The sequence below is a fragment of the Aquarana catesbeiana genome, linkage group LG06 (genome assembly GCF_042186555.1).
Source record: "Aquarana catesbeiana isolate 2022-GZ linkage group LG06, ASM4218655v1, whole genome shotgun sequence".
Taxonomy (NCBI): domain Eukaryota; kingdom Metazoa; phylum Chordata; class Amphibia; order Anura; family Ranidae; genus Aquarana; species Aquarana catesbeiana.
The window spans coordinates 387,916,295-387,932,869 of NC_133329.1; the positions used below are offsets into that span (position 1 = coordinate 387,916,295).

The 16,575-nt window shown below is 44.0% G+C and overlaps 1 protein-coding gene across 1 annotated transcript in view; it reads left to right on the top strand.

Annotated features, from left to right (window-relative positions):
- Positions 1-8,330: 8,330 nt before the first annotated feature.
- SLC23A3 (solute carrier family 23 member 3) overlaps positions 8,331-16,575 on the top strand; it is a 32,042-nt gene continuing 23,797 nt past the window's right edge. The window contains exon 1 of the mRNA XM_073634309.1: positions 8,331-8,422. Coding sequence (XP_073490410.1) covers positions 8,359-8,422 — 64 coding nt within the window. The 5' untranslated portion in view covers positions 8,331-8,358. The remainder of the gene's footprint in view (positions 8,423-16,575) is intronic.

Below are 16,575 nucleotides of genomic sequence, written 5' to 3' on the forward strand. Positions count from 1 at the left end.
GACCACTACACTGAGAACTACACTGTCCACTACACTATACAATACTGACCACTATACTGTCCACTACACTACACTGACCACTACACTGAGAACTACACTAACCACTATACTGTCCACTATACTATACTGACCACTACACTGAGAACTACACTACATTGACCACTATACTGTCTACTACACTACACTGACCACTATACTACACTGTCCACTATACTACACTGACCACTATACTACACTGTCCACTATACTACACTGTCCACTACACTGTACTGACCACTACACTACACTGTCCACTACACTATACTGACCACAATACTACACTGACCACTATACTACACTGACCACTACACTGTACTGACCACTACACTGTACTGACCACTACACTACACTGACCACAATACTACACTGTCCACTACACTGTACTGACCACTACACTACACTGTCCACTACACTATACTGACCACAATACTACACTGACCACAATACTACACTGTCCACTACACTGTACTGACCACTACACTACACTGTCCACTACACTATACTGATCACAATACTACACTGACCACTACACTACACTGACCACAATACTACACTGACCACAATACTACACTGTCCACTACACTGTACTGACCACTATACTACACTGACCACTATACTACACTGACCACAATACTACACTGTCCACTACACTGTACTGACCACTACACTACACTGTCCACTACACTATACTGACCACAATACTACACTGACCACTACACTACACTGACCACAATACTACACTGACCACAATACTACACTGTCCACTACACTGTACTGACCACTATACTACACTGACCACTATACTACACTGACCACAATACTACACTGTCCACTACACTGTACTGACCACTACACTACACTGTCCACTACACTACACTGTCCACTACACTGTACTGACCACAATACTACACTGACCACTACACTATACTGACCACAATACTACACTGACCACTACACTGTACTGACCACTACACTGACCACAATACTACACTGTCCACTGTACTGACCACTACACTACACTGTCCACTACACTACACTGTCCACTATACTACACTGACCACTACACTGACCACTACACTACACTGACCACTACACTGTCCACTACACTGTCCACTACACTATACTGACCACAATACTACACTGTCCACTACACTGTACTGACCACTATACTACACTGACCACTACACTGACCACTATACTACACTGACCACTACACTGTACTGACCACTACACTGACCACAATACTACACTGTCCACTACACTGTACTGACCACTACACTACACTGTCCACTACACTACACTGTTCACTACACTACACTGACCACTACACTGACCACTACACTACACTGACCACTACACTACACTGACCACAATACTACACTGTCCACTACACTACACTGTCCACTACACTACACTGTCCACTACACTATACTGTCCACTACACTATACTGTCCACTACACTATACTGTCCACTACACTACACTGACCACCATACTATACTACACTGACCACAATACTACACTGTCCACACCACTATACTGACCACTATACTATACACTATACTGTCCTGCCTAGTCTTCCTATACTGACACTACATATACGGCGCCTGTCTCTTCTCCCCCCCCCCCCCGTTTATCTATTTCTTACCTTATTGTGTTGCATCGGTCTGGAGGATGAGAAGACATCTGCCCCGGCGCTCACACTCTCGTCTCCCCTGCGCTCCGGCCGCCATATTCATTTTTCCCGGCGCACTGTGATTGGGCGAATGGGGGTCATGTGCGGAGGCGGGACTTCAGGAGCGACTGTGATCGTGGATAGGCCAGCCCCACGCCGCACATGACCCCCATACGCCCAATCACAGGGCGCAAAACACTAGACATGGCGGCGGAGCGCAGGGGACACAGGAAAAGAAATTAGGAGGAGGCAGCCAGTAGTGACACTACTGGCACGAAATTGCGCCCCCCTAAATTTCGCGCCCGGGGCCACGGCACCCCCCGCAACCCCCACGCTACGCCACTGATGTAAGGCTCTATTCACACTAATGCATTTTTTGACGCATTTTTCAGAAATGCATGGGAATTTTTTAACATGGGTTCCTATGGAACATGTTCACATCAATGCATTTTTGTGCCTCTGCGTTTTTGGAAAGAGTCGGGGAATTTTTTTCATGCAAAATGCAGCGTTTTGCATGTAATAGAATTCAATGGACCCACATCCAAAAATGCAAGTACCGCGTTTTACTGCGTTTTTGCCGCGTTTTGCGTTTTTTTTCTTTTTTTTTTACACTGTATACAGTATAAAAAAAAACACTGTAAAAAAAACAAAAAATAAAAAACAAACGCAAAAACGCGGCAAAAATGCATGTTCAAAAACGCATGTTCAAAAACGCGGCAAGCACAGCAAAAAGCACTGCAGAAACGCTCAAAAGCAACATGTATAGATGTGAATCGAGCCTAAAGGTAAGCCAATGAGGAGGGAGTTGCAGTAGTCAAGGCGAGAAGTGAATCAGGAGCTTTGTGGTTTCATTGAGCTTGCCACATCTTACCACTGAGATTTTTGCCCATTCCTCCTTGCAAAACTGCTCCAGCTCCTTCAAGTTGGATGGTTTGCGCTTGTGAACAGCAATCTTTAAGTCTGACCACAGATTTTCTATTGGATTGAGGTCTGGGCTTTGACTAGGCCATTCCAACACATTTACTTGTTTCCCCTTAAACCACTCAAGTGTTGCTTTAGCAGTGTGTTTGGGGTCATTGTCCTGCTGGAAGGTGAATCTCCGTCCTAGCCTCAAATCACACACAGAGTGGTACAGGTTTTTCTCAAGAATATCCCTGTATTTAGCACCATCCATCTTTTCAGACCAGAGCACCTTCCTCCATACATTTTGGGAGTCTCCCACATGCCTTTTCACAAACTCAAAACGTGCCATTTTGTTTTTTGCTGAAAGTAATGGCTTTCTTCTGGCCACTCTACCATAAAGCCCAACTCTATGGAGCATACGGCTTATTGTCATCCTATGTACAGATACTCCAGTCTCTGCTGTGGAACTCTGCAGCTCCTCCAGGGTTACCTTAGGTCTCTGTGCTGCCTCTCTGATTAATGCCCTCCTTGCCCGGTCCGTGAGTTTTGGTGTGCGGCCGTCTCTTGGCAGGTTTGCTGTTGTGCCATGTTCTTTCCATTTGGTTATGATAGATTTGATGGTGCTCCTAGGGATCATCAAAGATTTGGATATTTTTTTATAACCTAACCCTGACTTGTACTTCTCAACAACATTGTCCCTTATTTGTTTGGAGAGTTCCTTGGTCTTCATGGCAGTGTTTGGTTAGTGGTACCTCTTGCTTGGGTGTTGCAGCCTCTGGGGCCTTTCAAAAAGGTGTGTCTATGTAATGACAGATCATGTGACACTTAGATTGCACACAGGTGGACATCATTTCACTAATTATGTGACTTCTGAAGGTAATTGGTTGCACCAGAGTTTTTTATGGGTTTCATAACAGAGGGGGTGAATGCATACGCACATGCCAATTATCAGTTGTTTATTTCTGAAAAATAGTTTTATGTATATATTTTTCTAATTTTACTTCACCAACTTAGACTATTGTGTTCTGATCCATCACATATAATTCAGATTAAAAAAACTTTGAACTAAAGGCTGTAATGTAACAAAATAGGTGAAAAGCCAAGGGGAGTGAATACTTTTGCACTATAAATGCTACATGTACCATTTGCCTCTACTCAGGATGGCCACGGCCAGAAATGCTAGGGGGTTATTTTTCAAAGTGAGTTTGCTTTGAATATTAAAAATGAATTAAATAGTGTTTTTGGTTTGTGATGCGCTTAAATGCTCAAATCCATATTATTAACGAGCGGGGCCCTCTGATTCCTCTCGTACCAAATTGTATTATATCTGTACTGTCTGCCCTCATGTTGTAAAGCACTGTGCAAACTGTTGGCACTATAGAAATCCTTTATAACAATAATTAATGTCTATACTGAACACAACTGCTGAAGGATGGTATTTTGGACAGAGACTCTACTCATTCAGTACTAGTAGCAAAGGTTCCCTGAAGATTTGCTATTGTTGGCAAGAATTTATTTTTTTGTTTGTTTACACAACATTAGGTAATAAAAATATGCCAAGAATGTACAACCACTTCCTTGTTGTATTAACTGTTTGGTTTTATGGATAAACAGGTGATCATGTAACCAAGACACAATGTTATGTAATTCTGAAATAAAAAAATAAAGGAAACTTCCACTGTATAGTTGATAAATATACATATGTACTTCGCTATGCATTTGGAGTTTCTCTTATTTTAGCTATATATATATATATATATATATATATATATATATATATATATATATATATATTGCATTAGAATTTGGCCACTCTTAAAAGTTCACACCTTTACCATACTATATATTGTGTGACACCACTATTCACATCCTATATTTTTCACCTATCCGCCTCCAGCACGACAAGAATTGTCATATGGTATTGTAGTGGGATGAAGGACCCTATTTTTTGGCTCAGTGGTTGATTAGGTGTAGTTCTCTAGGGAGCCATTGTTTGTTTCCATACCCCACAGTATGGTTGATAGTCTTTCAGTGTAAGGTCCCTTTCAAAGATTGCTCCTTCCTATGGTTGCTGGAGAGTATCTAGCTTGTGTTGGAGACTGCGCTAGACTTCCTGGATTGGTCACTGGTCCTGAGTGGGTATTTGTGTGGGAAAAATGGAAGGAATGCCTTCTAGTGGATAAGTGCCCAGTGATGGATGGTGGCAATGGGTCCTCTTGGGGATTGGGCTGCTGCCACTTCTGTGCGACCTTACGGTCATTTCAGCATATAGACATGGATAAAAAGAAGGGAGCGCTTGGTGTCCAGAGAAATACAACCTCTAAAGGTTCATAGAGGTTTATTAAAAAGTAGCAACATGTACATCAAGCCAATGCATTTCAGGGTAATAGAATCCCCCTTCTTCAGGGTTGTTGCTATGTACTATTTGATGGGAACAATTCCCATGAATGGATATGTTGGATCAAGGTTTCAGAAACCAGGATGGCAGGATGCTGGTTTAGTTGCATAGGCAGCCTGGGATCCTGCCATGAAATGGTACACAGAAACAGCCCCAAAGAAGGGGGAGTGCATTCCCCCGAAATCCATTGGCTTGATGTACATGTTGCTTCTTTTTAATAAACCTCTATGAACCATACTTTAGAAGTTGCAATTCTCTGGACACTGGGAGGTCCTTTTTATCCAAGTCCTATGCTTGCTGGGAATTTTGCCCTGTCAATCCCACCGTGGGGATACGTAGGTCATGCAGAGTGAACTGAGAACCTAGTGAACCTAGTAGAGGACTGCCGTGAAGATTTTGGACAGCCTCTAGAAGGCATTCTTCCTTGTGAAAGAAGGTAAGCCTATCTCTATTTAATCCTTCCTTTGAGAGGAGGACTTGGACACTTTCCACTGTGTGGTTCAGGCTCGGTTTTTTTTCCTTCTAAAGACTGTTTACAATTGTCCCATTAAGCATTTCTCGTCACTAATCAGGATGACTGTTTTATGTTAAACTTTACTACGTTAAGTTGCCACTTATGGAGAATCTTTCTGGATCCTTTGTTCTTCCATGTATTTGGTGAATTACGATTGCTTGTCTCTGGGGAAAGGAGCAGGACTGAACCTTCTGGTTGAGTGGGCAGTAAGGTGGACCTGAGTTCCTGGTCAGGCCAGGCTAGACCTCTTGCAGAGACTGTTGGGGTGAAGTATGCATGCTTGTGCCTCATTTCCTAGGGAGACTTTGGGAGAGCCCATGCAAGAGAACTGCAGGAAGCCATGAGAAAAGCCTAAACCAGCTACTGATGGTTGAGCTTGCAGGTTTGTTGCATTCTTTGTCATTTATTTAGCTTTAGTGGAGTTTGTGTCAGTAAGGTTGGCTTTATTAGATTCATGTCTATCATCACCCTATTCTGACATTTTGTTTTCCTGACTTGTCTTTTTGGTCCATTCTTGTACATGCCTGAGCATACCTGATTACATTATACTATTTTTGTTATTGCTAGTTAGTTTTGTCAGTGTTTTGTACAGTTTGTTTTTTACTTATACTCTTTACCTTGGAATAGGCAATGTAAAACTATCTCACTGTGGTTTAATCTGTCATCACAGACCAAAGAATAACCACATAATCATCACGTGAAGATCTGTTTATCCATAAATAGAAAGCATTACCATGAGTGTCATTCATTGCACAAACAAGATCCACCAAGGTATATCCTGTCTTTGGTTTTTTCACCTGACCCAGCTCATTATCCTAAGGGTGATACCAAAGGGTCAATCAGCCCTACAAGACTGCCAGTTAGTTACATAAGTACCCACGTCAGTAGTTGGGGTGAAGTTCATGTTTGCCGCTACAATGGGTTTGAGGTGAATCCTGCAGGTTTGAGATTCATAGTATCAGCACATTTATGTGCTGATTCACCTGGGATAATTTTTTAAAACCACTGCATGATCTTTGAATATCTGCTTGGAACTAGTAAAAATGAGTCTGTCAAGGACCTGGACTACCTGCTGGTGGTACTGTGCTCAGAGCAGAAGGTTGTAGTTCTAGTGTCCACCAGCGGGTGTCTCCCAGCGGTCAGCAGATCTCAGTAATCAGTCTCCACCTGATGCTGGCTGCTGGGAGGGTATTTAGTCCCATTTCTGCTGTTACACCTTTCTCTAGTGTTTTGCTTTGCTTGCTGCCAGATACTACTAGCTAGATTTGAAAAGATATACCGTATTTATCGGCGTATAACATGCACTTTTTCCCCCTGAAAATAGGGGGCAAATCATGGGTGCTTGTTATACGCTGACAGCGTACCTCAGAGGGGAAGGAGGGGGGCGAACGACGTCGGAATTCATGAGCAGTCATCTCCTGTTTACTCAGCTCTAACCCGGCTCTCACTCAGCTCCCACGTCACACACAGTCCTGCCTCCGCCACTGGCATTGGACCAGTGTACTGTCTATCACAGGAGCTGGTCCAATGCCGATGGCGGAGGAGGGACTGTGTGTGTGTGTAAGAACCGACTGAGAGCCGAGTAAACGGGAGGTGACAGCTCGGTGATTTCCTGCACTGTCCAGGCTGCATCGATGGTGAGGCTGCAGATGAGCATTGAGGCTAAAAAGGGGCATGGATCAGGCTGTATTGATGAGATGTGCTGCAGATGGGCATTGATCAGGCTACATTGATGAGATGTGCTGCAGATTGATGGGTATTGATCAGGCTGCATTGAAGAGATGTGCTGCAAATGGATAGGCATTGATCAGGCTGCATTGAGGCTGCAGATGGACATTGTTCAGGCTGCATTGATGGGAGATGAGAAGGCTGCAGATGAGCACTAAACAGGCTGCATTGATGGGCACTGACCCTTATCTTAAAATTAGGGTGCATGTTATACGCTGATAAATACGGTATATATACGGTGTATGTGTGTGTGTGTATATATATATATATATATATATATATATAATTGTTTTGGTGGTTTTAAGTAATCTTCAGGCCTAGAATGATTTTTTTTTTAAACATGTGCAAAAATGCTAAAATTGCTCTGGCTGTAAAAGGGTTAAAATGACTGAGGGTAAAAAATAAAAATAGTCAAGGGCAAAATACTGAACAGAAATCATTGGTCTGTTATAAATTTATAACAGCATGGTTAAATTCGTAATAAACATTCCCCAGTAAACTAGTTTTTAGAAATTCTTACCCCAGCACTTACAGTTTGCATGTTACAATGCTACTGCCTTCCGCTGTCTAAGTGCTGCTTCCCTGAACTACTAGTCTTCACAGGAAAGAGTTAACAGGAGATAGTGCAGTCTCTATCCAGTCTGTTAGCTTGGACAAGGGAGGGCAGAGGAGGAGGGAGAAGAAGGGGAGTGTCTTGCCATCCTAGGCTACAGACTGTGTATTGCTATTGATGCACACAGCGTAGGGATACACAACTCTAGCGCAATAGTAACATTGTTACAAAAACTGTCCAACTCTCTGGAATTCAGGAACACTTGGCAGCTATAGGGTTGATTTGTTGCCTTTAGAGTTTCAACCACCTTCTGGGACTTGAGAACATTTGCATTATCTCTATAGTATATAGAACCTCTATAGCCCAGGGCTGAAATATTATTTTACCACCTCATATGCTTATCCATACTAATAGATAATTGTAATATTATTACTACTATGATATGCACATCAATGAAAATGCCAAGATTACTGTTAATTGTAGAAGTTTGTTCCCACACATTCTTTTTTGTTATCCAGGCTACCCTTGGTGCAATCCCCGACATTCGAGATGCTTATCCCGGCTGTGATTTTAAGCAGGCACTCCACTGCCAATAGAACTAATATTGGGGTTGGTGAGTCCCAAAACTAGCACATCACTAGACACTACTGACTGTACAAATATATTCTTATAAATAAACAAAGTGATTGTAAATGACCACCTTGTAAAACAACCCATTCAGTTTAAAATAGAAATGCAATGCAAAACATTTTTGTATAGATATAAAAATACATTATAAATACCTTTTTTTTTCCCCCTTTTTTTTAATAAGTGATCACATTCCCTCTGTTCTCAGCTGCATAAGAGCTGGGAGGAGGAGAAGCAGCAGCAGTACACTGAGCTTCCCAGTGAATGGCTTTGCAGTGGGGGCGTTTCAGGACAATCTGATCATTGGAGGAGAGCAGACTGAGTTCATAGCATAGGTAAAAAACTGATCACAGTGTGCTCTCCTGCTTAGTGTGGTCACTTTAATAGGGAAGCAAGGGGACTGGCAGGAACACCAGGAATTTCACATAAAGGAAACAACATGAGAACAGGATAGTTTCTCATACAAGTACATGGTACAGCAGGCACATATCAGGAATATGAAATGTTGAGATAATTAACGCTTTAACCCTCTTTACAGAAGGATTAAACTTTATTTTTTTCCAAGTAATTGTAAAATGCAATAATTGTTAGATCAGTAGGAAGTGTTACAGTTGAATTTCAGGTATGGCAAATTTTTCGTAGTTACATTGGCCCAGCCAAGTACGTGCCATACCTGTGGGATCACTGTGGAAGCTGGATGTCACTGTAGTAGGCACCCGAAAGCTAGTAATTGCTGCTAGGTTCAAGGTCTGCAGGGTGTGCTGTGACTGTATTGATGATTGGCCATTCTGGGGATAAAAAGGCACAAATGCTCAATCTGCTTTTTTTGCAGCCCTTCCAAGTGTATGCTGCATACCCAAGACAAAACTAAATAGACTCCCCCCTGCTCAAAAAGAAATATATACAGTGGGGCATAAAAGTATTTAGTCAGCCACCAATTGTGCAAGTTCTCCCACTTAAAAAGATGAGAGAGGCCTGTAATTGTCATCATAGGTATACCTCAACTATGAGAGACAAAATGTAGAAACAAATCCAAACATTCACATTGTCTGATTTTTCAAAGAATTTATTTGCAAATTATGGTGGAAAATAAGTATTTTGTCAATATCAAAAGTTCATATCAATACTTTGTTATATATCCTTTGTTGGCAATGACAGAGGTCAAACATTTTCTGTAAGTCTTCACAAGGTTGTCACACACTGTTGCTGGTATGTTGGCCCATTCCTCCATGCAGATCTCCTCTAGAGCAGTGATGTTTTGGGGCTGTTGCTGGGCAACACGGACTTTCAACTCCCTCCAAAGGTTTTCCTTTGTTGCCTGGGCGGTGTGTTTGGGATCATTGTCATGCTGAAAGACCCAGCCATGTTTCATCTTCAATGCCCTTGCTGATGGGAGGGGGTTTGCACTCAAGATCGAACGATACATGGCCCCATTCATTCTTTCATGTACACGGATCAGTCATCCTGTTCCCTTTGCAGAGAAACAGCCCCAAAGCTTGATGTTGCCACCCCCATGCTTCACAGTAGGTATGGTGTTCTTTGGTTGCAACTCAGCATTCTCTCTCCTCCAAACACAACAAGTTGTGTTTCTACCAAACAGTTCTACTTTGGTTTCATCTGACCATATGGCATTCTCCCAATCCTCTTCTGGATCATCCAAATGCTCTCTAGCAAACCTCAGATGGGCCCAGACATGTACTGGCTTAAGCAGGGGTACACGTCTGGCACTGCAGGATCTGAGTCCCTGGCGGCGTAGTGTGTTACTGATGGTAGCCTTTGTTACGTTGGTCCCAGCTCTCTGCAGGTCATTCACTAGGCCCCCCGTGTGGTTCTGGGATTTTTGCTCACCGTTCTTGTGATCATTTTGACCCCACGGGGTGAGATCTTGCGTGGAGCCCCAGATCGAGGGAGCTTATCAGTGGTCTTGTATGTCTTCCATTTTCTAATTATTGCTCCCACAGTTGATTTCTTCACACCAAGCTGCTTGCCTATTGCAGATTCAGTCTTCCCAGCCTGGTGCAGGTCTACAATTTTGTTTCTGGTGTCCTTCGACAGCTCCTTGGTCTTCACCATAGTGGAGTTTGGAGTGTGATTGTTTGAGGTTGTGGACAGGTGTCTTTTATACTGATAACAAGTTCAAACAGTTGCCATTAATACAGGTAATGAGTGGAGGACAGAGGAGCCTCTTAAAGAAGAAGATACAGGTCTGTGAGAGCCAGAAATCTTGCTTGTTTGTAGGTGACCAAATACTTATTTTCCACCATAATTTGCAAATAAATTCTTTCAAAAATCAGACAATGTGATTGTCTGGATTTGTTTCCACATTTTGTCTCTCATAGTTGAGGTATACCTATGATGACAATTATAAACCCTCTCGAATACCCAGTGAACTGAACAGCCTCAGAAGATACACAGATATGAAAAAATCTCAATAACATAAGGTTTTACATGTATATCTGCTATCTCTTCCTTTCTATATTCTTATAAAGTGCACCTGGTGTTACAAGTCTTTCTTCCTGTTTCAGGAGTGGGTGTGAAGTCTGGGCATACACTGTATGAGAGCTGATTAGAGGAAAGGGACAGACCCCCCCCCTCCACATAGGCAGAGGAACAAAAAAACTGGCAGAGCTGTACTGTGAATAGACCAGCTCTCTGCTTATTCATCTCTAAGCAACCTCCCCGACACAAATTTCCAGCTGCTTTTGTCTCGTGTGTCAGAGAGCTTATCAGAAGTTATGCTGATAACAGAGGAACGGAGCAGCAGAAAGACACGGCACTTAGCGCTTTGGAGAGAGATAAGTAAACACGACAGATAGATGTGCCCAGGTCAGATTTCATGAATGGGGTTTACAACAACTTTAACAAAACAACAAAACCTTTAAAGAGGTGGCACATAGGCTAGCAAGCATGCACACTTGCTGCTGATGCAAAAAAAAAAAGTGTCCTAGAAAGGGCAGTTAGGCCTGTGGCACAGAGGGGGACACAAAGGTATGTAGCTCACCACACTGCACAGTATAGCACTGTATGGAAATGTAAAACACAGGAAAGCACAATGTAGCACAATATATTACATTTTAGCGAATTACAGCACTGTATAGCACTGTATAGCACTTTAAAGAAAATTATTTCTCCCTACTCAGATTTTTCAGTGTCCCCTAGCTAACTGCAACACACCCTGAGAGTAAAGCTGTTGAGACTATTTCCTAGTAGGTGGGAGGGTGGGACTGGTTTGTCCATTCTTTTAGATTTTTAGCACATCTGACCAAGGTTGAGAAGCGCTGGCATACACACAGGAGCTTACCAAAGACAGGGGAGAATGGCAGAGACACAGGAACTGAGTGGGGGCAGTATTGGAGGGCATAGACATTGGAGATGGGTTGGGTTAGTGAAAGAGAGCAGAAACAAAGCTGCTGAGTGGGACAATGATCAAGAACAAAGGAACTGAGTGGAGAGTTAAAGAGGACAGAAACACAGGAGCTGTGAAAGTAAGCATTTACCTGCGTCGATGGACTTTTGTTCTCTTGAAGTGTTTTTTGCACTCCCATACTAATCTATGGAAATGCAAAACCACTTGGTGCAGGTCAGCAGGAGGTCAACTGCAGGTCAAATGTACCTGTCAATGAATTCTGAATTGTCTCAGAAGCATCTCAAGCTAAGGCCCAACTAATGCCATAACCATGGAAAAACAGAGGCACAGGAACTGAGTGGGGACAGTGAAGGAGAGCAGAGACATAGGAACTGAGTAGAGTTAGTGAAGAAGGGCAGAGACACAGAAGCTGTGTAGAGAAAGTGAAGAAGAGCAGAGACACAGAGAGCAGAGAGATGGAGAAGAAGAACGGAGACATGGTAGTTGAGTGAAGATGGAGATGAAGAGCAGAAACACAGTAGTCGAATGGGCATAAAAAGAAGCACAGAGACACAGGAGCTGAGTGGGGACAGTAAAGAAGGGCAGAGACACAGTAGTTGAGTGGGGACAGTGAAGGATAGCAGAGACACAGCTTATAATTCTGAATTATCTCAGAAGCATCTCAAACTAACATCTAACTCAGTCATTCTCAACCAGGGTTTCCTCCAGAGGTTGCAAGGGTCTCCTTGAGCTGTGGTTGATTGGCCATCCATTTGATGGTGCTTGCATAGTTCCAGTTCCAAAACCATCGGCATGACCCAACTATTTTTTTAGCTGTCTGGAACTATGCAACCACCAATGTAAGAGATATTTTTGCCATTGACCCCTGGTGAATTGGTTTTTGCAAGGTGTCCCTGAGAACTAAAAAATATTTTAGGGGTTCCTCTGGGGTAAAAACACAAGCCAAAAGCTGGTTGACACAGGCTCTAAAAAAGAGAAGATACTGTCTCTGTGTCTCTGCTCTTCTTCACCGTCCCCACTCAGTTACCAGTTACATAGTAGGCGAGGTCGAAAAAAGACACAAGTCCATCATGTCCAACCTTTGTGTCTCTGCTCTTCTTTACTGTGCCCACTAAGTTCCTATGTTTCTGCTCTTCCTCACCATCCCCACTCAGTTCCTATGTCTCTGCTCTTCTTCACAGTCCCCGCTCAGTTCCTATGTCTCTGCTCGTCTTCACCGTCCCCACTCAGTTCCTATGTCTCTGCTCGTCTTCACTGTCCCCACTCAGTTCCTATGTCTCTGCTTTTCTTCACAGTCCCCACTAAGTTCCTATGTTTCTGCTTTTCTTCACAGTCCCCACTCAGTTCCTATGTATCTGCTCTTCTTTACTATACCCGCTCAGTTCCTATGTTTCTGCTCTTCTTCACCGTCCCCACTCAGTTCCTATGTTTCGGCTCCTCTTCACCATACCCACTCAGTTCCCTTGTCTCTGCTCTTCTTCACTATACCCGCTCAGTTCCTATGTCTCTGCTTTTCTTCACCTTCCTTGCTCAGTTCCTATGTCTCTGCTCTTCTTCACCATCCCCGCTCAGTTCCTCTGTCTCTGCTCTTCTTCATTATCCCCACTCAGTTCCTATGTCTCTGCTCTTCTTCACCATCCCCGCTCAGTTCCTATGTCTCTGCTCTTCTTCATTATCCCCACTCAGTTCCTATGTCTCTGCTCTTCTTCACCATCCCCACTCAGTTCCTATGTCTCTGCTCTTCTTCACCGTCCCCACTGTTCCTATGTCTCTGCTCTTTTTCATTATCCCCACTCAGTTCCTATGTCTCTGCTCTTCTTCACCATCCCCGCTTAGTTCCTCTGTCTCTGCTCTTCTTCATTATCCCCACTCAGTTCCTATGTCTCTGCTCTTCTTCACCATCCCCGCTCAGTTCCTATGTCTCTGCTCTTCTTCATTATCCCCACTCAGTTCCTATGTCTCTGCTCTTCTTCACCATCCCCACTCAGTTCCTATGTCTCTGCTCTTCTTCACCGTCCCCACTGTTCCTATGTCTCTGCTCTTTTTCATTATCCCCACTCAGTTCCTATGTCTCTGCTCTTCTTCACCATCCCCGCTTAGTTCCTCTGTCTCTGCTCTTCTTCATTATCCCCACTCAGTTCCTATGTCTCTGCTCTTCTTCACCATCCCCGCTCAGTTCCTATGTCTCTGCTCTTCTTCATTATCCCCACTCAGTTCCTATGTCTCTGCTCTTCTTCACCATCCCCACTCAGTTCCTATGTCTCTGCTCTTCTTCACCGTCCCCACTGTTCCTATGTCTCTGCTCTTTTTCATTATCCCCACTCAGTTCCTATGTCTCTGCTCTTCTTCACCATCCCCGCTCAGTTCCTATGTCTCTGCTCTTCTTCATTATCCCCACTCAGTTCCTATGTCTCTGCTCTTCTTCACCATCCCCACTCAGTTCCTATGTCTCTGCTCTTCTTCACCGTCCCCACTGTTCCTATGTCTCTGCTCTTTTTCATTATCCCCACTCAGTTCCTATATCTCTGCTCTTCTTCACCATCCCCGCTTAGTTCCTCTGTCTCTGCTCTTCTTCATTATCCCCACTCAGTTCCTATGTCTCTGCTCTTCTTCACCATCCCCGCTCAGTTCCTATGTCTCTGCTCTTCTTCATTATCCCCACTCAGTTCCTATGTCTCTGCTCTTCTTCACCATCCCCACTCAGTTCCTATGTCTCTGCTCTTCTTCACCGTCCCCACTGTTCCTATGTCTCTGCTCTTTTTCATTATCCCCACTCAGTTCCTATGTCTCTGCTCTTCTTCACCATCCCCGCTTAGTTCCTCTGTCTCTGCTCTTCTTCATTATCCCCACTCAGTTCCTATGTCTCTGCTCTTCTTCACCATCCCCGCTCAGTTCCTATGTCTCTGCTCTTCTTCACCGTCCCCACTGTTCCTATGTCTCTGCTCTTTTTCATTATCCCCACTCAGTTCCTATGTCTCTGCTCTTCTTCACCATCCCCACTCAGTTCCTATGTCTCTGCTCTTCTTCACCGTCCCCACTGTTCCTATGTCTCTGCTCTTTTTCATTATCCCCACTCAGTTCCTATGTCTCTGCTCTTCTTCACCATCCCCGCTTAGTTCCTCTGTCTCTGCTCTTCTTCATTATCCCCACTCAGTTCCTATGTCTCTGCTCTTCTTCACCGTCCCCACTGTTCCTATGTCTCTGCTCTTTTTCATTATCCCCACTCAGTTCCTATGTCTCTGCTCTTCTTCACCATCCCCGCTTAGTTCCTCTGTCTCTGCTCTTCTTCATTATCCCCACTCAGTTCCTATGTCTCTGCTCTTCTTCACCATCCCCGCTCAGTTCCTATGTCTCTGCTCTTCTTCATTATCCCCACTCAGTTCCTATGTCTCTGCTCTTCTTCACCATCCCCACTCAGTTCCTATGTCTCTGCTCTTCTTCACCGTCCCCACTGTTCCTATGTCTCTGCTCTTTTTCATTATCCCCACTCAGTTCCTATGTCTCTGCTCTTCTTCACCATCCCCGCTTAGTTCCTCTGTCTCTGCTCTTCTTCATTATCCCCACTCAGTTCCTATGTCTCTGCTCTTCTTCACCATCCCCGCTCAGTTCCTATGTCTCTGCTCTTCTTCATTATCCCCACTCAGTTCCTATGTCTCTGCTCTTCTTCACCATCCCCACTCAGTTCCTATGTCTCTGCTCTTCTTCACCGTCCCCACTGTTCCTATGTCTCTGCTCTTTTTCATTATCCCCACTCAGTTCCTATGTCTCTGCTCTTCTTCACCATCCCCGCTTAGTTCCTCTGTCTCTGCTCTTCTTCATTATCCCCACTCAGTTCCTATGTCTCTGCTCTTCTTCACCATCCCCGCTCAGTTCCTATGTCTCTGCTCTTCTTCATTATCCCCACTCAGTTCCTATGTCTCTGCTCTTCTTCACCATCCCCACTCAGTTCCTATGTCTCTGCTCTTCTTCACCGTCCCCACTGTTCCTATGTCTCTGCTCTTTTTCATTATCCCCACTCAGTTCCTATGTCTCTGCTCTTCTTCACCATCCCCGCTCAGTTCCTATGTCTCTGCTCTTCTTCATTATCCCCACTCAGTTCCTATGTCTCTGCTCTTCTTCACCATCCCCACTCAGTTCCTATGTCTCTGCTCTTCTTCACCGTCCCCACTGTTCCTATGTCTCTGCTCTTTTTCATTATCCCCACTCAGTTCCTATATCTCTGCTCTTCTTCACCATCCCCGCTTAGTTCCTCTGTCTCTGCTCTTCTTCATTATCCCCACTCAGTTCCTATGTCTCTGCTCTTCTTCACCATCCCCGCTCAGTTCCTATGTCTCTGCTCTTCTTCATTATCCCCACTCAGTTCCTATGTCTCTGCTCTTCTTCACCATCCCCACTCAGTTCCTATGTCTCTGCTCTTCTTCACCGTCCCCACTGTTCCTATGTCTCTGCTCTTTTTCATTATCCCCACTCAGTTCCTATATCTCTGCTCTTCTTCACCATCCCCACTCAGTTCCTATGTCTCTGCTCTTCTTCACCGTCCCCACTGTTCCTATGTCTCTGCTCTTTTTCATTATCCCCACTCAGTTCCTATGTCTCTGCTCTTCTTCACCATCCCCGCTCAGTTCCTATGTCTCTGCTCTTCTTCATTATCCCTGCTCAGTTCCTATGTCTCTGCTCTTCTTCATTATCCCCACTCAGTTCCTATGTCTCTGCTCTTCTTCACCGTCCCCACTGTTCCTTTGTCTCTGCTCTTTTTCATTATCAGGGTTTCC